General features: G+C 40.8%; 3 protein-coding genes across 3 annotated transcripts; 1 reads left to right on the top strand and 2 right to left on the bottom strand.

Annotated features, from left to right (window-relative positions):
• Positions 1 to 15,621: 15,621 nt before the first annotated feature.
• LOC121917494 lies at positions 15,622 to 17,424 on the bottom strand. The gene is made up of 3 exons (XM_042443510.1): positions 16,922 to 17,424; positions 16,383 to 16,493; positions 15,622 to 16,150 (listed from the first exon to the last, which is right to left on the bottom strand). Exons 1-3 carry the CDS (start codon positions 17,325 to 17,327, stop codon positions 16,020 to 16,022), a joined length of 648 nt encoding a protein of 215 aa, XP_042299444.1. The 5' UTR covers positions 17,328 to 17,424; the 3' UTR covers positions 15,622 to 16,019.
• Positions 17,425 to 17,544: 120 nt separating this feature from the next.
• Positions 17,545 to 19,308, top strand: LOC121917502. Its single transcript, XM_042443529.1, has 2 exons — positions 17,545 to 18,375; positions 18,497 to 19,308. The coding sequence occupies exons 1-2, from the start codon at positions 18,294 to 18,296 to the stop codon at positions 19,306 to 19,308; spliced, it is 894 nt and encodes a 297-aa protein (XP_042299463.1). The 5' UTR covers positions 17,545 to 18,293.
• Positions 19,214 to 22,019, bottom strand: LOC121917493 (protein ALP1-like). Its single transcript, XM_042443508.1, has 2 exons — positions 21,627 to 22,019; positions 19,214 to 20,931 (listed from the first exon to the last, which is right to left on the bottom strand). The coding sequence occupies exons 1-2, from the start codon at positions 22,005 to 22,007 to the stop codon at positions 20,233 to 20,235; spliced, it is 1,080 nt and encodes a 359-aa protein (XP_042299442.1). The 5' UTR covers positions 22,008 to 22,019; the 3' UTR covers positions 19,214 to 20,232.
• Between the last annotated feature and the right edge of the window lie 1,542 nt (positions 22,020 to 23,561).

The raw sequence follows: 23,561 nt of genomic DNA, 5'->3' as shown, positions 1-23,561 counted from the left end.
GTACAATGCCTATATCAACTCTGTCATCTTTTAGACCTTTCTGGCATAGTTTTCTTTATTCTACTGACACTCAGTGTGAAAAGGACCTTGAAACACTAAAGTAGCAGGAGCATGCTGATATGCATATGAAATTGTATTGAACATTGACAGACTGTCTAACGGATCTGTTAATTGGAAATGAATAGGCATGCAACTGTACTGAAGGTTTCACTTCTTGGGCTGCATGAATGACACATTTGAAGCTAACTAATCTTCAGTGACTGAACCCATTCCAAACTTGTTATTATGGCACTTGGCTGTCCTAGGAAAATTAAAATTTTGCCCCATATCAATCTCTTATTTTTATGCTGGTCAGTATGACAAAGACAGAAACAAACACAGATCTGGAGCAATTATTTAAGAAGCTCAAGGAGAAAAGTGCCAAGGATGGATTAATGCTGAACATTAAAAAAAAACAACAACCAAAATTATGACCATAGAAGATCCACAAGAATTCACTCTAGACAACGAGAAAATTGAACTACTGTAGTCAAAAAGTTCCCATATCTTGGTTCACATATTGATCAAAATGGATGAGGATCATCCAAACCATTGTATTCCGCATTATTATGTATGGATGCGAGAGCTGGACAGTGAAAAAAGCAGATAGGAAGAAAGTGAACTAATTTGAGACACTGTCCTAGAGAAGAGTGCTGAGGGTACTGTGGTTGGCCAAGAAGACAAACAAGCCGGAACTCTCTCTGGAAGCCAAGATGGCTGTTGTACTTGGCCACATCATGAGGAAAAATGAATCTTTGGCCCTATACAGACAGGCCAAAATAAAGCTGCTTCAGGTCACTTTGGAGGTATGGTGTTTCAATGATGCATGCATCTTAAGAGTCTGGAAGCTGCACCAAAGCTGCACTCCAGTCCTTAGGACTGGAGCATGGCTTTGGTGCGGCTTCCGGACTCTTACGACGCATGTATCATTTAAACAGCATACCTTCAAAGTGACTTGAAGCAGCTTTATTTTGGCCTGTCTGTATCAGGCCATTAGGAAACACAGTGATGCTAGGAAAGCAGTAGAAGGCAGTAGGAAGAGAGGAAGAGTATGTGCCAGATTATTAGACTCATTCAAGAAAGACATGGGCCTTGGCCTGTAGGACCTGAGTAGGACCTGAGTCTACTCAGAGTCAAAGTCTATTCAGGGGCAGCTAACAACAACAACAACAAAGTATGACAGTATTGCATTACAACTATAAACCTTTCTGCCGGAATCCTATATCACCTTTTACTTAACATGACTTCATATTCTCTTAGCTACATAGTAGAGGCACTAAGAAACCCTGTGAATTGTGAAGCATACTGGGACCCTGCACAATAGGACTGATACACATCAGTGCATAATGTTCATTGTGTACATTTTTATGGTTCTGCTACATGGTATGGTAATAGCAGCCTTCTACTGCAGTGGTTCTCAAACAGTGGAGCAGAACTCCTGGGGGGCACATGCAAGAATTGCTCAAGTGGGCTACAATTATTATTATTATTATTATTATTATTATTATTATTTATTTATTTATTTATTTAAAAATATTTTTAAAAACCTTACATTAAAAAGGAATTACATTATTACAGTATTAAAACAGATAGTTATTAAAAGTATATAATATATTTTAAAAAGATAAAACTATATATAGAGAAAAAAACTATCAAATTTTTAAAATGATCGAACATCCCAGCCTATCCTTATGCAATTCCTTAAATGCCTGTGTGAACAGGTAGGTCTTCACCTGCTAGCAGAAGGCCATCAAGGAGGGAGCCATCCTGATCTCCCAGGCAGGGAGTTCCAGAGTTTAGGGGCAGTAACCGAGAAGGCCCTCTCTCGTGTCCCCATCAACCATGTTTCTGATGGTGTTGGGATGGAGAGAAGGGCTTCTCCAGAGGATTTCAGAGTCCGAGCCAGTTCATACCAGGAGAAACGGTCTGCCAAATAGTGTAGACCTGAGCCATGTAGAGCTTTATAGGTAATAACCAGCACCTTGAATTATGCCTGGAAACAAACTGGCAGCCAATGAAGCTGTTTCAACAGGGGCATTGTATGGTCTCTGTAATCTGCCCCTGTTAACAGCCTGGCAGCAGCTCTTTGAACCAGCTGAATTTTCTGAACACTTTTCAAAGGCAGATCTATATAGAGCCCATTACAGTAGTCCAAATGGGATGTAACCGATTTTAAATTGGTACATTTTTAAATTTTATATTGGATGACTTTAATGTATAATGCTAATCTCAATCCTATGTTTATGTGTTGTAATATATGTGTTTACATGGTTTTATGTGTTTAATTATATATTGTATTTTAACCTATGATGTACCCTAACTTGAGCCTTGGGGAAAAGCATGTAAGAATTTTTTAAAACAAATTATTATTGTTATTACTATTTAAATATGAAACAACTGGTAAATTCATTAAATTATTAGTCTACAAAATAATATTACTCCCACATTTTGGGAAGTAAAAAAGGGAGCATTTTTATGTGCATATTTTTTAAAGCATGTAAAAAATAAAATGGTAGCAAGGTGGAACATGCCAAGCCACTCTTTTTTTTATAATCTCTAGAGCTAACGTGATACCTTCTGAAAGCAACAGGCAACAAAATATGAATTCCTTTTGAAAAATAATGAGCCACGATCTGTTTGAAAACTTCTTCAGCATACAAAAGACAAAGGTCTGTTTGAATAAAAGCATTCGCTCACAAAAAACAAAACAAAACAAAATGAAGCAAAGCAAGGGTAAAATTAGTCTGACCTCTCTCTTGGCATAAAATTGCAAAGTGTAGGAGCAGCCAATAAGAATCCAAGCATCCAAGAAAAAGATTTGATTCTTGAGCCTCCTGCTATATCAAATGAAAGCTGAGGTTTTGTGATTTTCTCTGAGATCAGCACAGGAAACTTTATAATGCTTAAGAACATTACAAGAGATGTGTAGAACATTAGGCAGGTGGGAACCAAGGCATCTTCCCTGGATCCTTCCCTCTTTAATTCTAAAGCTGTGAATACAGACTCAGTGCTCAGTAGCCAAGCATAAGGGATCAGAGTCACTTCTATGTATTTTTAAAACATATTTCACAAAATGCACACGTATTCCCCCCTTTCTTTGAGTATTAAAGTATTTGTTCCTTTTCGTCAAAACTTGCCAATTCTGGATTTTTAAAAATTAAAATAAAACCTTATGCCTTGATATTAATTGGCTCCCTTTCTGTTGATTATGTCTTTTGTACAGCTGCTCAATTTTTACTATATTGTTTTTCCTAATGCTGTGATTCTAATTATTGTTTTGGGAATCTATTGTGTCCTAATTATGACCAGGTTCTATCTGCTTTGTAACAGCAATAGTAGCAGAAAAAGAATGTGTCTGTACAGAGGAAACTGTTAAGACTATTTGCAGCTCTATGCTGCATTTCTATATGCTTCCTTTTACCATCTGGCATAGGCTTCACACTTCATGTGAGTTTCCTAGACTGTTTGGCTGCTAAACTAACTACTCAGTTCAGGGCCTAACTACTAACTATAGTAAAAATGTAGGATGTCCTTCAACATCACTTTTAAAAAACTTTCAAGCAAGCATAGGTGATTTCAGTTTGAGTCAAGACCAGCATAGGTTAGGGATATTTAAAAAGTCACCACAATATGTTTTTTTTAACTTTAAAGAAATAGGAGCAGGGAGACATGACACGAATTAATATTAAGAAAAAATAATTTTATTTTTGCCAATGGACTCCATTTTACCTCTATGAGTAGTGTTGCCAAAATTCTAGATAAAATCCATATGGGAGAATCTCACACACTTATGTGTCCTGGTCAGTGCCACACAGAGGACCATGGGGTCATTGGACTTTATCTCACCAGCCTGCTGTCCCACCACAGTCACGCTAGTGTAAGAATGGAAGCATATTAGTTTGAAATCATTTTTATCACAGCTTTCCCCATGGTAGTGTTTTGGTGATTCACGGCCAGGTGATCTTTTTTCCACACTGCCAAAAACTGCCTTCTGGGGGAGAGGGAGGAACAAACAATCACAGCTGTCAACTGCTGTGAATTTGCACACAGAAGCCAGCTTTGGGAAGGTCCTGATAGCTGTGATCATTGTAAGGGGGAAGAAGTCAAGGAGAGAGGAGCAGAATCATACCCACTCACACCATATGACTGCTCAAGAAGCAGAACTGCAACAGAAGGGACCTATCTCACAAAAAGCAGCAAGCCTGAGAGCCTGTTTACAGGTCTTGCCTGTCGATGCACTACAGTAACAAATGGAATGCAAGGCAGAAGTGGAATGGACACAATGTCGTGTGATAAGCAACGTCTAGGGACGCTTTTATTCTGCTCCAATTCTGCTATATAGTCTTGTGTGATTAAGAAATTTATTACACGAGTCTTTAAATCTGCTATTAAAGCTAAAGAATAGCTCCTTTGGCAATACTTTTCACACACACTTGTGGCTGTTTCATTGCAGCTTTGTTGTTAAGGTGTCTCGTTTCATTGGCAGAAAACACCCACCAATAAGCCCCCAAACACACTGCTGTAGCACTTGTCCTCAAGTGTGATAACTTCCTCGTGCGGCCGTTCTGGCATTGGGCAGTGACATGGTGTCAGTGTCAGCTTATCCTTCCCTATTCCACTCCCAGCTTCTCTCCAACTCCAGTGTGCCAAAGAAAGAATGACTGTCTCATTGCAAGGAGACACTCTTATTTCTTTGGCAGATGGGAAAGGAGAGAGGTTGGGAAAGAGAGGTTTGGGTTAAAGGGGAGTGAGCCAGAAAAAGCTTTGGCGGGATACAGACCGCCGCTTTGCGGCGGTCTCCCGCCGGCGCCATTTGCTCTGCGAGGGAGCCGCAGCAGCCAAACCGCGCGGCTCCCGCGCGGAGCAAAAAAGAAGCTCCATTTTGGAGCTTCTTTTTGCGGCGCCTTTATGACGTCGCGAGGCGCCGCTGGCGCATTCGCGACATCATAGGCGCCGCGACACGTCTGGATGCTATGCGTCCAGTACGTAAACATGGCGGCCCCCATGTTGAAGGGGCACCGCCATGTTGTACGTATTCTATACGTACTAGGGTTAGGGGGGTGCGGAAGCACCGCCCCTTCCTAACCCTAGTACGTATAGAAGATGTACTATATGGCGGTTTGTATCCCGCCTCTGTCTTGCTTTTGAAACAAGCTTCATTTATATACAGCTTCATACCACCTAAGCAGAGTCTAAGCGGTTTACAACTGTAAGCTAATTTGCCCCCAACAGTTTTATGGTTTTGAGTGAGTGGCTGCAGTACAGGCATTTAACCACTGCACCACCAGGTTTGAAGAGCGGTGTAGTAGTAAAAGCTCCCAAACAGGCATGTTTTCATTTTAAGAACGTAATTGCAGCAAGATCAAGGTAAGACCAAGGCTTGTGTGATAAAACCCAAAATCCATAGAGCTGGATAGGACTGCAAGGGTCATTTGGTTCAATCCTCTGGACCAAAACCTGAAACCAGGGATGGCCCCTGGTGATGTCATTAAATACAATAAATTAAGTGTCAACCACAGTTGTTCATAGCTTGTCATTCAAATAAACACATGCATATACATACAAGAAACATCCTGTTTAGAAATTAAAATAGAAATCTTAGTTAAAGGGGCTATTTCCACATGGTGAAATCAAGATGAAATTAGGGGACTAGGGAAATAGGATAAAGAGTATTAATCTACTTGCTTCTAGTCAGAAGGTAGATTCAGAGCAGAGTGGAGTGGAGGGTAAGTCCTTGTGACACAACAACTAGTGGGGGAAGGAGAAGTTGAATAAGTAAATACATAGCTGTCTCTCCTCCCGCAAGAATCTTTGCAAGTTTCAGCAACAGATCAAATAAGAATTTCAAATTCTAGCGAACTGTGACAGTTTCGACAGTGCAGACACATCCCATGTTTGGCCATCAAAATGGACATCATAAGAAAAGTGAAGTCTGGTAAAAGAAAAGGACATCCCTGGATGCATTTGGAAGAAGGTTTCAAGTGGTCCCTAGAAGGTTCAAAATGTTTTGTTGACTTTTGCAAAGCTTATTTGACCTAGTTGTTTCATTTCACATGCATGTTAGTTTACAATAAGAGATTTACTGAAACATGTTGGACAGCTCTTTGTTTTTTGTGGTGTAAGAACCTCTCTGTCTTCTTTCTATGTTATTTCTGTCTCTGGTACCAAATGTTCAGTTAAAGAAATAATGCCCAGGATCAACTTTGTTAACTGACACATAGCCGTTCTTGATTTAGACATTTACTTAATCTACTCTATAATCAGTAGACAAGAAAGAGGGAAAGGATTTCAAGCACTGTGAGATATAAGAATCCCTGAGGCAGATAAAGCAAGGTACCTCTTTATTTGTCTTCTACTTGACCTTCGAGGGACTCTCTTATTTATTGTGCATTTAGCTAAGCAAAGTTTGCCTTTCAGCACCTCCCTTCTCTCACCTCCATTCCCCCTGTAGCACCAGGAGGTAGAGTAGTACAAACATTTTGGGACCAGAGGGCAGTTTTAATTGCTGTTTTCCCAGTCCATTTTCTGACCATTTCTTATTTCAAGAAGGCAAGTTATGCACTTGGGCAGGTTAATATCTCACCACATTTTTAGCGCATTTGACACTCAAGAAGCAAGAGAGGCATGTGGGTCTTACACAGAGCTGATAAAGAAACAGCAGCATTTATTTCTTGCCTGATATGGTTTTCACCACTGCTGCTTGTGTGGAGCTCTAAGCAATCCTTATGGGAGGGTGAAGTATGAATCTTGAGGGTGTTGAGAACATTTTGTCTTTTTGCTAGCAGGGTGCAGTGGGTTAGTGCTGTAAGCTTATGGGTATAAAACAGGAGAAATAATTTTGGATTCTCATAGTCATGTAGAAAGGAAAACTTTATGTACTGCTTCAAGAAATCCATCAAAGATAGTGCAGAGTCTCTAAACTTGGTTGCTGATGCCCCTAAAGCTGACAAGTTTGGACTGGCAGTCCTTATGGAGACTGTAGCTGCTGCCACACTGCAAAGACAATCCAGTTTGATATCACTTTAACTGCTAGTGCTTAATGCTATGGAATTCAGGGATTTGTAGTTTGGTGGGGGCACCAGAGCTCTCTGACAGGGAAGGGTCAATATTGCACAAAGCTACAGATCTCAGAATTCAGTTTCATAGAGCCATGGAAGTTAAAGTGGTGTCAAACTGCTTTATTTTTACAGTGTGCCTGCCCACTCCCGGGGGGGGGGGGCGAGGAGATGAATCAGGATGTGACTTCAAACAAGTGTAAGGGAATAAATCCTAAGAATAATAATGGACACATGGATCTAAAAAAGAAGAAGTGAAAAAAGCAAGAGAATGGAGGTGGCTCCATTTTATCCTGAAACGATGGCACATGTGAATAACAAGGGGGTTACAATGATTCAAAGAGATTCACAAACCCAAAACAAAATAGGAACAACAAACCGATATGCATCCGCATGGCAATCCACATCTCCTTGGGACAAAAAAAGGAATGTGAATAGGCCCAGTGCGCCCCCCCCCCCCCTTGATACTTAGGCTATATAGGCTTGCTTTTTGTGAAGAAACCGCATATGCACTGAGAAATGTGGAGTATGGTGGCATGTCTCATACTTCACTGGAATACAAATTGCAAAAAAGTTGTCCTGGTGAGAAGAATGTAGTAAATGAAATTGCCCTTAGTGACAACTTTTCCTGTGATGGCTTAATAATACTACTAGTAATATCTATCTTTGTATTGCTTTAATTCTTTTTATTTGTTCATTGCCTGGAGCTTTTGTGGGCTGGGAGACAATTGAGAAATATTTTAGATTAATTAATTAATTAATGATACTGATATATAAATAAGAAATAATACTAATATACTAATAATGCTTTAAGGCAGATCAAATCTCTTTTGAAGCAGGAGTTTTTACTTTAATACTTATGAGAAAATTCTAGACTTAGTCCTCTTTGCCACAAAACCAGCTGCAGCCTTTATTTGATGTTTATCGCTTCAAGCTCAGGTGCTGCTAGTGGGGCGTAGACATTGAGAAACATGAAGCATAAAAGCAAAATTACTTGGTCATGGTGCATTACAGGAATTTGTTTTTAAAAGTGTTCTTTGACTGAGCATGGATGCTTCAGTGGACTGATAATCATGTTAGCGGAATGGGACCCAGTCAAGATAACTGTAGGGAGGGGAAATGCATTATGGATGCTTTCTAGAGGCGATTACATTTTTCATTTCAAATTCCAGCACGTTTGTTCTGCATGAAAGAATGTTGCAAGGAGTCTTGGTTACCACTAATTGATTTTAACCCCACAACTCTATAGGAAACCACAGATGTTAACTGCTCATTGAGGCACTCAGATTTCCTACGATTCTCACAAAAGACTCAGGGTAATTGCAAGATATGTCTTGTAAGACCAGGGATTACATAAAGCCAATTCCTCTGAGATTTGTTGCATGGAAATCATTAATGTTAGGCATGTAAGCCTATTAAATGAAATGAACCTTTTATATGCCTGGCAGTTCCCTCTCTGCTCGCAAATTTGAAGAGAATGTGGGAAAGTAAGTTAGAACAAAAGGTGAGCTGAAACTCCTCCTGTCTCTTTCAATCAAGGCAGAGAGATGACTTAAAATAATTATCTGGGCACAGACAATGCAGATGCTTTGTTTTCTTGGAAGATAATAAGAAGCTTGTAGAAACCTAAGCATTCAATATGTCTGTTTTAAATAAATCTTAGTCCATAGGAAACAGCAATCAAAATATTCCATGGACTCTTCATCTTAGCAACCGTGATGTGTTACTATACTGAACATGAAAAGTCATTCTTGTTCTATTTAAACCCATCTATAAATACATACAAACTACTGTAAGGATGCTCTGGTTTTTAAATTGAAGCAAAATATTTGCACATCTTTTCTTTTGTACATAGCATGACTTAAAACCAAAGACGCATGGGATATCCCCTGAAAATAATCATTGCCCTGTATAAAATCATTTTAGCTTCTATTCAGGTAAGATATTCATAGAGATGTTAATAGAACCCTCAAAATCACCAATGATACTAACCATCGACGAAATTTGGCAGGAGCCCCAAAATGTGTGAACTCACCCAATGTCCACCTAGAATACAGAAATGCATTTAGCTTCCCTCAGGTTTTCCTATGGATATTGAACAGGATAGTCTAAATCCACCTTAAAATTCAATTTAGCTGAAACTGATTGGCAGTGCTTGTTCACAGCTTGAAAAACCTACTTTTTGAATTACAACTTCCAAAATAACCTCCTGTACCTCTTTCCTAACCCACAACTTGCCCATATGATGGTAGTAGCTTTCTGTCAGTAAGCAAGCTAGTTTCCATATTTGCCATGGAGAGAATGTCTTAGCTGCTGCCATGGCTTTTTGATGCTCCTTTGGTGCAGTGTGTTCCAAATGCCCCTCCACAGGCCACTTAAAGGGAGAAGAAATCAGATGACATGTTTAACAGAAGGAGTTCATCACAAAGGAGGAAATTAGGAGTTTAAACAGTAATTAACCCATAAAAATTACGCAATTGACATTAACACACAATTAAAATGAGATAAGCACAAGAGCCATTATCCCGTGAATAACCAGGGAATAACCAGGCAATAAACAGCAAAAAGTCATTCACAGGAAAATGCCATGAATGATTTGCTGCTGTTTCTTGCATTGTTATTCACTTTAATGGCACTTTAATCAGGTTTTATCGCAATGTCATGTGAAAACCATTAGCGCAATTGCAGGATTATCACGGGTTAATCATCGTTTATACTTCCAATTGTCCTCCATGTGATAAACTTTAACATGTTGTTTGAGCCTTACTAACTAGAATTTTAATCTAGCAATTAAAATCATTTATGTATGTTACAACTGCATCTACACTGCAGAATTAATGCAGTTTGACACTGCTTCAACTGGCATTGCTCAATGCTATGGGATTCTGGGATTTGTAGTTTTCTAGGCTACTTAGTCCACTCTGTCAGTGAGCTCTGGTAGCACATGAAACTACAAATCCCAGAATTCCATAGAATGGAGCCATGATAGTTAAAACTGTCAAACTGCATTTATTCTGCAGTGTAGCAGCAGCCGTATTCAAAGATGAGGAACCTTTTTCAATCTAAGAATGGGATTCAGTTTCCTGTGACTTCTTGAAGCCTCATTTCAGCTTCAGGTCAAAAGCAAACAGGTGAGATCATAGAAAATGCTAACGTAATTTAGTTTAAAGCCATGGGGGAGGGATTTCAAATTTTTAAAATAATGGACCAAGGCTTCACTCAACAGTGGTGTCATAGGAAAGGGGGCCTAGTCACTTGGGAAATCCCAGAGACTGTGTAGATTGGCACTCCAGGGGTGGCATCATGCAAACATATCATTGCATTATGCATGTGGTGTGGCTTTTTTGGCCAATGCATAATGGTCATATTCAATTGACAGTAGGTACACATGTAGTTGCATTATAGGGTAATAGTCATATGCATTGGCCAGCAGTATACGTACATATGCTGTGCTACATTGCTATTCAGTATAGGGGTTGCATAATACAAAGGGTCATAACTTCACTGATGGTTATTTACACTACAGTGGTGCCCCGGGATACGAAATGATCGCGTTACGAAATTTCCGGGATACGAAAAAGTTAGATTGGAAAAAACTGTTCCGGGTTACGATATTTTTTTCGGGTTACGAAATTTATTTCGGCGCGAAATTCAAACGCAAAGCGCGGCTAGCGGCTTTCCAGCGCTAACGGAAAGCCTTTTCGGGTTGCGAAATTATCGGGTTACGAACGGAACGGCGGAACGAATTAATTTCGTAACCCGAGGTAGCACTGTACATGGTACAGTACCAATATAGGATCTCAGTTCAGGAAGATCAGATTTAGCTGCAGGGCCTGAGATTTCCCATTGCTGCATTAGTCACAGCTCCATCAAAACGAAAGAGTTCTCAGTATTTAACATCAACTGCAGGTAAGAGCAACATTTTTCTGCAACTTTATGAAGGTTAAAGCAGTGCTCTAGTTAGCGCTATATCCAGTCTTTTTAGAGGTTGGAGGGCATTCCATATGAACAGTCTTCTAGAGATTTGCTGACCTGTTCGGGATAAATGTTTAATTTTAGATATGCTTTATAGATCTATTCTTTTCCCTTGGGCAAGAAAAACCTGTCCAAAAAAGGCAACATAGATTCAGAGGCACAGTTCAAATAATTTTCTGTCATTGCAAACTGTTAAGGATCAAATGTTTCCTAGGATGTTCAGATCAACAACTAAATAAGGGTGAAATTTGCCTGTTAAAATAGAGCCATGGTGTAACTTTGAACTTTGCTCTATCTAATACATGGTTTATACAGATTTCACTCTGAATACAAAGGGCAGAAATCCTAAACTGACCTTATTAAATTATATCCTGTTGGAGGATGCTTTACTTTATTGCAAAGTATAGGCAGTTTAGGAGTGTAAAAGAATATTTAGTTATTGTTTGATAAAGGGGACATTTTACTATATTAAAAAGTTCAACACTAATCATTCCTGCTGCTATCCAAATTAAGGGAACAGTTCCAGCTCACCAGAATTTGAATTGACTCCAACTTTTGTTTACAAGCATCCTAGGATGCTAGCTTGAATTATAAACATTGTATCATTACAGAGCTATATCTAATGATTTTTGAAATTATTCCACTGATATCCTGTCCTTCTCCCAACATGGGATCCAAGGCAGCACTATGATTTTAGAAGTTGTATGAAAACCATGCTGAAAAACCTTTTCTTTTCCTACCTGGTTCCCTTGTCCTGTTTCCTTCTTTTTATATCTTCTTACCTTCCTTTAATCTGCCCACCATTTACAATAATAGCCTTCTGTCCCAAAGTGCAGTGAAAGTGTTTTTGTTGTTGTAGTAGTTGTTGTTATTTTTCTTGCTGGAGGCTGCAAGCTGATTTCAAATTACAGATCTTTGCACCCAGTTAATTGAGCAGGAACCGAGTCTCGCCCTTCCCACTAGGCTTGGGCAAAAGCAAACTGTTGAAGCTTCTCCTAGCTTTGGAAAAGAACAGACTGTGCTGTGTGACCCCAGATTGCTTCTTGTGGCTCAAGCAAGACAACCAAAGCATTGAACAAAGTGGGGAAGGTGTCCGCATGTGCACACTTGCCTCTCCTTTCCTCTCCTTTGGGTTCACTGTGCCCAAAACTCCAGGGTAGTAGGGAAGAAGGGAGGGACATGTGCTTGCCCCTTTTTCTCTGCCATCTTGTCTCCCTTGAGAGCCATGGCAGCAGAGAAGTGGTGGGGGTGCACACCCACCCACCTTGCAACAGGACCAGACACCAACCAGGTGTCACCCCTCTTCTGTAGTGCCACCCAATGCAGTCTGTACTCCCTGCACCCCATTAGTGACACTGCTGCCTTGAGCTAAAAGTTTTGTACACAATTTCACTCCAGCCCCATTTTTATCCTAACAATCACCCTTGAGAATAGGTCTGAAACTCTATCCTTTAAAGGACGGGCAAAGTTGGGAGCAACAGTCACAGCAGCACAGTGGTGAGGAAGGAAGTGGTTGCAGAGATGCAAATACACACTCTCCTTAGGCCTGTGAAATGACTACTCCTTTTCCTCCCTGGGCTTCCAGAGTGCTGAGCTGCCAAGGAGAGAGTGTGAGAGCAAGGAGGGAAGACCTGGGCAGCATGCATGCAGGAGAAGGGGAGGGAATTAGAGTACCAAGAGGTACACACTCAGTGAAAATGCCCACAGCCCCAAAGAGAAGAAACACAGGGAGGGGAGGATAATAGTAAAGGGGGGCAGGAAGTGGACAAATGGCTGAGTGAAGCCCTGTGCCCAGCCCAGGGATGAAGTGTGATGGTGAAGACTATTGTAACAGTGCCCGTTTACTGCATTACAGCTGTGCTTGGCTGGTGCTTTGCTCGAGTACAAATGCTTCCTCCTCTCCCTTCCAGATTTTCTGCCTCCATCTCTGGAGAACAGCCCATAGAAGAGGTTTACTAGGAAAAGTGAATGAGGGGGAGGTGACATAAGACCTGCCCTCTTTACTATTTCAGGGGATTGTGTGTGTTTGTGCTTCTCTGCCTGCTTTTTCCTTCCTCTCTCAACTGTACCTTGGCCCTTGGTTCTTGTTTAGAGGCATGTGAGTGAGAGGTCACCTTAACCTCCCAATCTCAGGAGATTATCGCACTGCGTTCTGAGAACGTTCTGATCACGTGATGAGAACGGAACGCATTTGAGAATACCGCACGTATGTGTTCCAATCGGGTTCTCAGAACGCTTAAATGTGTTCCAAATGTGTTCCAGGAGGGAACGAATTTGAATGTGTTCTGAATGTGTTCCCAGAGAGCTGAAACGTGATGAAAACGTTCCAAGAAAAGTGTGTGCGGTATTCTTATCCGTTCCCAAATCCGTTCCGTCATTCCTCCGTCTCCTGATTGGCTGAAAGAATGCCCTTCTCTTTTAGTCCTCCAAAGTCCTAGAGCGTACTATTTTTTTCTTTGCTCTCCCATGTATGACGTGCCCCCGTCTTAGAGAAAAGGATTTTATCCTATTCTCTGCATGCACACACGTGTGTGAGGTTTTTTTTTCTGTGCACGGGCAAAAAAAAGCAGAAATGGAGACATTACATGACATAATGCATAGCACTAAGTATAACAGGTTGCATGTTTGCAAACTGTTACCGAGTCGCAAAAGCAGAGGATACAAGTGTCTCCGGAATTGTCACAGAGTGACTTCTGTCGCCAGCATATTGCAATGTGTCTAGACATATTTATCTCTGGAGTTGTGTAAGTGACCCATCTCTGTTGTGTGTTGGCACAATACATCATGATATCAGGGGGCTGGTGTTTAAAGGACATCTGGGGTCCGCGGATGCAGCGACCCCGAGGGCTGCACAAGGAAAAGGGGGGAAATTTTCTGAGCGGGGGGGGGGGACCTGAAGGTTTATGTGTTTTTTGTCTTTTTAAAACCTCTTTTGGGCTCTGAGGATTTCGGGCTGGGCTCCCTGCGTGCTTATGACAGATGGGGCTTTTTCCAGCTCGTCTTTGGGGCTTCTCCTCCCCCTGCAGATGATTGACAGAGGAAAGGGAGGCATTTAGGGGCGAATTTAGACTGGGGATTGGTTGTTCGGAGTCACATGTACGGGGACAAGGAGACTATTGGATGGCCGGATTTTGGGTACTGAAGCCATGGAGGCCATAATGGATGAGGGGTGCTGGAATGCTGGGAAATATATGCAAAATAGCTTTAAATTTTGGACAAAACGAGCTCATAACAGCAAAAGGAGCGGGTTGCTGGCACCAGGACAAACGGTATAGGATCGACCATAGAAAGAGTTGTCATAGAGCAAGGAACGGCGATTCTCGCCATGACACGAAAGACAGTGGAAATGTGTGGGGTCTAGGGTGCTCATGATGCCAAATTGCTCAGTCGTGGCTCCTGTGATGGGAGCTCGACATGCCGCTGTATGCTGTTATCCTTGTAGGTGACACAGACAGGAAAGGAGTTCATTCCAGCGTACAGTATTCTGCAGCAGCAGTAAAGCCTCTCATGAGATGCCCTACTGGCTGTCAGAAGACCGCTGGTCATGACTCTGTTCTCATACTGTGTGACCTACAAGGATGACAGTATATTTCGGCCTGCACAAAAAGGGGCGGGGAACTTCCCCGCCTCACATTCTGGTGAAAGAAAAGAAATAGAAAAAAAACCCTTCCCTCCCCAGTGTCCCCTGAAGGTCTCTTCCATTTTGAGAGAAAGGGTGGGGGCCACGTAGAAATGCATGCAAGGCGGAGTTTCCCACACTATAGACATCCATTGAGGGTGTGCTGGGGATTGGCAGCATGCTGGCTAATATGCAAAAAGATCTTGTTCTTTGAAAAGCATGAGCAGCCTAAAGAAGAGTGTTATCTAAGCCAAAATTACATCTGAGGAAGTGGGTTTATGTGTAATGTTGACCATGGTTTTCATTGCTGGCTGGTACAATTATTTTCAAAGAACTGTTCTCCCTCCAGCATGTTACAAAAGGGGTCATTTCTGGATTTCAGGAATTCTGTTCTTTTTCATCTGTAATCTGTTATGTATTACAGAAATTATTTCATAATCAGAATTTAACTAATATTACAATTTGTTTATAGTACTGCACAATTTGCCAATCAAAACTTACCATTGCTGATGGATCATCAAGCAACCATGTATATCAACACTCTCTGCCTGGATATTATTATTATTATTATTATTATTATTATTATTATTATTATTATAACTGTGAAGCTTTATTTGCCAAGTGCTTACAGTTTACACAGCAATGTATTTCCATTGTTTTTAATTAGGATAATTTTTATTTTGTAAAACATTTCTACTTGCATATATAGAATAACATGTATGGCCACTCTACCGTGCATTTTTGATTGTTTGAATGAAGACACTTCTTGGTCACAAAGTACATGTAAAGGCTGTGAAACAGAAGCAGTATGATGTGGGCTACCTTTACAGGGGCCTACTGGTAATATGTCATACCACCATCTACCTTGAATGTTTGGAATGATAGCTTTTCAGAGCTAAGCGAATTAGCAATATGGATAAAGGTTGTTCTGTTAACTCTATCTTTATGAAACTATATACCTTTGATGCTCTTGGCAGTGTGTATTTCCTGTACTTTGTGGCATGATATTCAAGAAATTATCAATCTGCCAGTCTGAACAGGTATTTTTATATAGAAGTAAAGGACACTACTGTTAAGCATGGCAACAGATGCGAGTTATTAAATATAAATAGCATTTATTACACTGCAACGAAATAAAACAAAACAATCTTCTCAAAACGTGATAACAAACAAAAGATTACCCAGAAATTGGGGAATAAAAATTTGTAAAAATAACTCTGGTTCCCTTGGAACAATATTCTTTTACCATATCCAAATTTGGATGCAAGTCAACAAAAGGTTTAATAAAAAAAATAATAACAATATAGAAAAAATAACATTTCAGTATAAAATTAAGTGGTGGATGTGTTTTCCAGCTGCACTTTAACAATGTTCTCTAATTTCTTTATTCTTCTATCCATTTTCTGAAGGACTCTTACAATTTTCCTGTTTATGTTTAGCTGAGTCTTCAAGGAAGATTGCACTGTACAGAAAAAAGAAATATACGAATAGCTTTTAATAAGACAGTTTATTGCAATGTATTCTCTGTTTAACACAATATGTTCGTATATTTATTGTTATTTACTGTCTTGTAAGTTAAGTTTTCGTGATATTAAGGTATTTGGTATATAGATATATGTTATTAATAGAAACTTAATCCTTATATGATCACCACTCTTTTTTGAAATAGACAATGCATATTTATTTAAATTCACCTGATTGTTGAAGTTCTGCCAGAGTTTGGGTTTCTGGCAAGATGTCACTTGCTGCAAGGATTCCTGGTGGTCCCGATTGGATTCCACTTGTGCTAGGTTCATCAGTAACATCTGCATTTTGATCCATATAAAAAAAGTAAAGAGATAACTAAATCAGAAATTGTGCATTGATCATAGTAAGAATACTCTAGGAAAACTGTAGGTCGATAATACAACTAAAAATGTAGGACATTAAAATTTCTCCATCTTTTTGCAGATAGAATACATAAGAATACAGAGAGGCAATGCTGTTGTCTAATATATTTCTCCTCCATATCTACACCCATCTATCCCTTCCTATGTTGGAAAGGCATGGCGACCTCAGGGATGGTAGTCCATTTCAGTATTGTTTTCTTTTGGAAACTTATAAGGGAAATAGCATAACATGATATTGATATAGTGACTGTCTTTAGCAACTGTTCCTTATGGCTACAACACTGGGAAAATTCCATGGCATACCATGCAACAATGAGCCTTTACTTGTGAAGCTACAAACTTACCCGATGGATTTTTTTCCTGGGAGCCATTGTTCCCGGCCATAAGCCACAGCTCTTTCATTAGGTTGAAAAAGGGTGGTTGTTTTTCTTTGGGGGGTGATGGCCCAAAATTATTCACACTGTCCAAAAAGGTATCACGCGTTTTTTTGAACTTAATGAATACCTCTTCGACGGTGCGGTTGTAGCCATGCTTTTTTAAATGCGCTGCTACCTCTCTATGCACAGGAAGAATGGGCATAGAACGGGACCTCATGAGCATCTTTAATTTTCCGCTCCCCCTAACACTTCTCAGGAGCAGATCTATCTCCTTATTTGCCCACGTGGAACCCTTCCTACGCGCCATCACTGCTTCCCAAGAACTTCGGCCACTCTGCAAAGGTCCAGCGGGGAGATGGATTTGCAACGTCATCACTGTGCAGGGATTCTTGGCGCGAAAATATAGACTTGCGCCCCCTAGTGCTTTTACTGCTGTGCCGGGAGTTTGGGAGTGGAGAGAGCCAGCAGCAGCAGCTAAGTGATACTGCAGACGTTTGATTCACAACCTCTATAATTAGATTGCAGACAGTATTATTTTATATTTGCTGTCATTAGGAAAGCCATGGATAGCCATGCAGTTACCGAAAGTGGTGCCTCCACACAAGCAAGGGGGAGGGTGTGGAGTGCCAATGAAGTTTTGGCCTTATTAGAAATATGGAAAGAACAAAAATTGCAGAACAAATTAAAAAAGAATTACAGAAATTTGGATATTTTTAAGGATGTAGCTGATGAAATGGCAAAGAAAAACCATGTCAGATCTGCAGAGGAATGCAGAAGCAAATCCAAAAAAATGAGATTTGAGTATAGAAAGGTTGTGAAACATAATCAGAGAAGTGGAAGCAACCCTATTACATGTCCCTTTTATAGGGAACTAGAGGAAATCTTTCATGGGGATGTTAGCATCACCCCTCATAGGTTATCCCGAAGTCTTCATTTTGAAAGGGAGGGTGAAACCACAAATGTGACTGAGGAAACCGCATCCACCTCCATGGCTAACACAGGCGATGGAGGCACCCAGGAAACAACTACCAGACAAGACAGTGATGAAGGCAAGTAGCCCATCTGTAATGCCTGAAGATTTCTGCTATGTGCGTGACAACATTATTATTTTGTTAAAATAACAAATGCTTTACTCTTTTTTTCCCCTTGAATTTTTCAGATTCTGATGACACTTGTCTCGATGACACAATCATTAGTATACCTTTCACCATTTTGGAAAGTGGACCTACGCAAATAGCAGGTAGTAATATATAAATTTATGTCAATTTCTGGATCTGTGTTCTGTTAATAAATATAGTGAACCTGTATATGTGTTCAAAATAAATAACGTTGGTGTTTCATGCTACACTTTGAAGGTGCGACTGGAGAACAATTGGGAGACTTGGAAAGACGTGCAGATGATACAAGCGGTGGAACCGATGGTAGGTAGTATCTGCTTCTCTAAGAAAATTCCTTGTCTAAAACCCTTTACATGATGCTACCATAAGAAATACATTTCCTTACTGTGGGCTTAATCTATTTTCTCAAATTTTTAAATTTCAGTACGTAACGATCCCGATGAGGAACAGGAACAACCCAATGTATTGCTGTCTCCTGGAACAAGACTGCGATCAAACAGGAACAGGAATCGTCGCGCCAGAAGAGGAGAACATATTGCGCGCACTATAATGCAGAGTGCTAGTCGAGAGGCCCAACTTACCCGGAGAACACAGGAACGGTTCATGGAAATTGTACACGACAGCATGAAAGACTGTAGGAGGACAGAAATGGAACTTGTAAATATTATGAAGGAAGATGTAAGGAGAAGTGCACAGGACAGACAGAGAATGTTGCAGTACATGGAGACCATGACTGAACTGTACCGGAGGAAAGTAGATCATGAATGTTCACTTCCAACGGGGCAACATGTTACTATCGCCCAAGGAACTATGCACACATCATTCAGGGCATCTCCGGGTGATATTCCTCCCTCAACACCAGGCCCAGCTGTCTGTACAGATTTCCAGGAGCAACCATCCACATCGTATGTTGGTGGGCAATGTCAAGGGAACAATTCCCCTGAACTCTTTGATGAACTTCCTCCTGCTTATGCTCCTGATGGTTGTCCTGTCACTCCTACTAGTAACATTATAGATGATGACAACACAGTAGAGAACATCAACAGGGATGTTCAGAATGTTGTGGAAGTCACTGATCCCCTTCAGAATGAAGGCTGCATTGGAACCGTGCAATGTGTGAGCAATGCTGGAACATCTTCCTTGCAATGTGCAGTTGCACCTCAACAAAAACAAAATAAACCATGCAGTTCTCGTACTGGGAGGATAATCAAGAAAAAAAAATTATTTTCCCCATAAGGGAAAACATTTATAGGGAAAAGGTTCTGTTTTGAAACCTCAGATATGTTTCAGCATTCAATGTTTACCCTGTTATGTGCCCGATAAAGAGGGACTTTAACCATTTCTCCTTGAACCAAATTAAAATTTAGTTTTCATGTTAAGGAAAACGTTTGTATGTCACCATGTGCATATGGATATGTTCTCACATAATGTATATACAGTTTATATAAATGCCTGCTTTCTTTACATAATGGAAAACAAGTCAACAGACGGTTTTTTTTGTAAAGAAAAAAGATATTTATTCGTGTTTAAAAATGTTAAGTTATATTGTTGACAAAATACAGCTGTGTTATCTGAAATTGGTCTGCCCTCCTTAATATACTTAAACATTTCCACAGCAATAGCAATATTATACAGCAATGGTTTCTAGAACAGCCTTCCTTTTGATTTTAAAGTTTGGTATTATCCTTAAGGTCTTCACAGTCTAACATTGCAATGGTAGGGACCATGATGTATTATTAGAAATGTAATATATACAATCCATTTTTACACCATTGTTTTCCTATATTCCCAAAAATGATATTTGAAACATCAATATAGCAATTGTTTAACACTACAAAATAGATTTCCAAAATTTGGGTAAACAATGAAACTAATCTATAACAGTCGGGTATTTATACCCCACAATAATATATACACCACCAGCAGAACCTGATTGGAAAAAAAAAGTTAAAAGAAAAAAGATTCTAAACAACCGTGATTCAACATTGCCGTCTTGTAAAGTTATTCACATGTTGTACAAGACACCTTGTCAAACACATGTATTTCAACATTAATAGATTGATACAAAGGTAAACCAAGAAAAAACGTTTTGAACAGATCAATGCTGTTGGCATAACCGAGGTGATGTTATAAAACATCAAATAATGTCAGTTTCTGGTGTTACCGACCCAAAATAATGCTAGTTACTGCAGATCTAACAGTTTGACCCTCTTTTTTGTGATCGGTAGAGTGTCCTCTGATGTTATTTGAGAAAGCTGGGAGGACAATTTTCGCAGGTGGTTCAACATCGGGATCAAGGACTTCTCCCCTCGTCTCACAAATATTGTGCAGGATGGCACATGCTGTAACCACAGAGATAAAATTTTCCTCTTTCACAGTTAGTCTACCAGAAAGACAACCCCACCTAGATTTCAATCGCGCAAAACATCTCTCCACCACGCACCTTGCCTTACAATGGGCAGTGTTATAAGCAAGTTTGTCAGGTGTTAATTCTCCACGATATGGTGTCATTAGCCATTTCCTGATTGGGTAGGCACCATCCCCTATAATCAGTGGTGGAATGGCTACATCGTGGACATGCAGGGTGGGATTTCCAGGCACAAAACAGCCTTCATCCATCACTTCACAGATAGCGGAATTTTTAAATATGTGGCTATCGTGAGATCTCCCACAATTCCCTACTTCTATGTCGATAAGCCTTCCACTGTGGTCTGTAGTTGCTTGCAGAACAATTGAAAATCCCTGCTTGCGGTTGATGTATTCCTCTCTGCGTCCCAGCGGTGGGCAAACAGAAATATGAGTGCCATCAATAGCTCCTATGCAGTGTGGGAATCCAAGTCTCTGAAATCCATCCATAATCTGAAAAAAGGCAAAGGTATAATAAATTTGGGATATCAGAAAAAGGGGGTTAATATATTTCATATCAGATAATGCATTATTATTATTATTATTATTATTATTATTATTATTATTGGTATATGAAACTGGGATCAAAGAGACAAAAGCATAACAAGGACAATAGAAATTATTATGGTTTATATACCTAGAACACACTGAAGGGGAATCCAGATGTTACTTGTTCACATATCAACTCTTACAAACATATCAAGATACATTTTTCCAGAATTGCAAACCACAACAGCACAGCTGGATAAGAGAGAGGCCAGCAGCAGAGATGCACCTCCGAAGTGCATGTCCCAAGCCTAGGACCACCCCCCCCCAGCACAGCTGGATAAGAGAAGAGGCCAGCAGCAGAGATGCACCTCTGAAGTGCATGCTCCAAGCCTAGGACCACCCCCCCAGCACAGCTGGATAAGAGAGAAGCCAGCAACAGAGATACACCTTTTAAATCCATGCCCCAAGCCCAGGACCATTAACCCACCCCCATAATTGCAAAGGTAATTGAAAGCCTTTCTTTTTTTCCCACACAATGAAAAGGCAGGATGTAAACATATCTTTATGGTATTACATAAACAAAATCTATATATCTTTAGATATGAATTAATGCATTTGCACCCAGAAGTCTTAGGTTTAAAAGTAATATTGATACACACCGTTTGGTAGTTTCCAAGCTGGATAGTTTTCCTCAGCAGCAGCTTCTCCATAGCAAGGCACACCTCGATGGCAATTTCTGCAGCTGTGGATATTCCAACCTCAAAACGGGAAGCCGCCTTCCTATACATCAGAGGGCTTGAGAGCCACCAAATAGTTAGGGCCACTCTCTTCTCCACCGGGATAGGACTCCAGAATCTAGACTCCCCACGCTCCAGCTCTGGTCTTAAGATGCGAGCCAGATCAAAAAGGGTTTCCTTAGACATGCGGAAGTTAGAAACCCACATGTCGTTATCCCATCGCTGGAGGACTTCGTCACTCCACCAGTTGGTCCGCTCCCGGGGTTGTTGCCACCAACGTGGGATGCGAGGCCAGGTCGCCATCCATGCCAGACAACTGGATTGCCGCTGGCAGCCATAACTGCAATCTTACTCAAAGCAGCCCTCCGGCGCGAAATGAGGACAAGCGATTTGGCAATGCGACTCATTCTTCTCCTTCTTCGCTCTTCTTCTTTCTCTACCATGCTCACAAGATCAAAAAATGCTTTCTCCGACGCCATCTTTACAACCCACAAGGAAGTCATCGGACGACTTCCGGGTCAAAACAACCACCGAGTGGCGACGTCATTGGTACACCGCCCACAAGATCTAATACGCATGCGCTATAGCAAACCGTTCTGAGAACGGTTTCAAGAAAAAGGAATCGCAGTGCGGTAAACTGCCGTTCTGATCCCGTTCTGATCACGTTTTGATTTCTAATGCGGTAATATCCGTTCCAGGGACGTTCTCATCACGTGATGATATGGAACGTTCTCAGAACGCAGTGCGATAATCTCCTCAGTCTTTCCCATCACCCTTTCAATGTGCATGGTAAGGTTGAGATGCAGTCTGTTTTAATCCTCTCTGCCTCTCTATGGATTAGTTTAACACCTGCTTTCATTGTCTAGGGTCTAGGCCTTTTTCTTTCTACCCCCTAAGTAGTGCTTGTCCCTCTTGGAAATGTACCCCCTTACTCCCTCCACCCAGACTGAATTGCCACCATTGCCCTACCCTTGCTGTCACAGTTTAAAGACATCTTGGTTTCACAACAATTATTATTATTATTATTATTATTATTATTATTATTATTATTAACCTTTATTTATGAAGCGCTGTAAATTTACACAGCGCTGTACATACAATCGTTTTAGTTAGACCATTCCCTGCCCTCGGGCTTACAATCTAATAAGACATGACACAGAAGGAAAAGGGAGTGGTGGAGGGAAAGGGTAAGAGGTCCAGCAGTTCCTCTCTACCTCCGAGGCCTGGACCAAGGAAGATGGACTGGAGGGAGGGCTAGGCTTCATAATGGATGGTTAATCTTCTTCCAGGGAAAATACATACTCTCAAGTAGGATAATACATATACAGTACATAGCAATACAGGAAATGGTTTGATAAACAGGCACCAAAAGAACATCAAATAGTAAGCGACAATTATGCAATGCCTGGGAAGGCTTCTCTGAACAGGATGGTTGTCAACTCCGTTTTGAAGCTGGTTAAAGAAGTGATGGCTCTTGCTTGTGGGGAAAGAAGGTTCCAGGAGTGAGAGGCAGCAAGTGAAAAGGGGCAAATCCAGGATGGGGCAGAGGAAATCCTGGGCTGAGACAGCAGACCTTGACTACCAGAACGGAGGGCCCGAGTGGGAAGGTGAGGAGAAAGAAGGTCTGATAAGTAAGGAGGGGCCAGTCCATGGAGGGCTTTAAATGTCAACAGCAGGAGCTTGTACTGAATACGGAAAGGGAGGGGGAGCCAGTGAAAGGATGCCAACACAGGAGAGATATGGTCAGAGCGGTGGGTGGAAGTGATAATGCGTGCAGCCGAATGCTGGACAGAGATTAAAGGACGGAGGTGAGAAAGAGGAAGCCCAGCCAGGAGGACGTTACAGTAATCAAGTCGT

This window comes from Sceloporus undulatus, unplaced genomic scaffold, assembly GCF_019175285.1.
Source record: "Sceloporus undulatus isolate JIND9_A2432 ecotype Alabama unplaced genomic scaffold, SceUnd_v1.1 scaffold_20, whole genome shotgun sequence".
Lineage (NCBI taxonomy): Eukaryota > Metazoa > Chordata > Lepidosauria > Squamata > Phrynosomatidae > Sceloporus > Sceloporus undulatus.
Note: the sequence above shows the minus strand (reverse complement) of the source record. Positions and strands in the feature narration are given on the sequence as shown.

Excerpts from the sequence above, each read along its gene's own strand:
- LOC121917494 (XM_042443510.1), bottom strand. The coding sequence starts at position 17,327 with ATGACGTTGCAAATCCATCTCCCCGCTGGACCTTTGCAGAGTGGCCGA. Across the intron at positions 16,494-16,921 it reads CCAGGAAAAAAATCCATCGG|ATGTTACTGATGAACCTAGC; the intron begins GTAAGTTTGTAG and ends ATCAAAATGCAG. Across the intron at positions 16,151-16,382 it reads GGCAGAACTTCAACAATCAG|TGCAATCTTCCTTGAAGACT; the intron begins GTGAATTTAAAT and ends TTTTCTGTACAG.
- LOC121917493 (XM_042443508.1), bottom strand. The coding sequence starts at position 22,007 with ATGGCGACCTGGCCTCGCATCCCACGTTGGTGGCAACAACCCCGGGAG. Across the intron at positions 20,932-21,626 it reads AGCTTGGAAACTACCAAACG|ATTATGGATGGATTTCAGAG; the intron begins GTGTGTATCAAT and ends GCCTTTTTTCAG.
- LOC121917502 (XM_042443529.1), top strand. The coding sequence starts at position 18,294 with ATGCTACACTTTGAAGGTGCGACTGGAGAACAATTGGGAGACTTGGAA. Across the intron at positions 18,376-18,496 it reads TACAAGCGGTGGAACCGATG|TACGTAACGATCCCGATGAG; the intron begins GTAGGTAGTATC and ends TTTAAATTTCAG.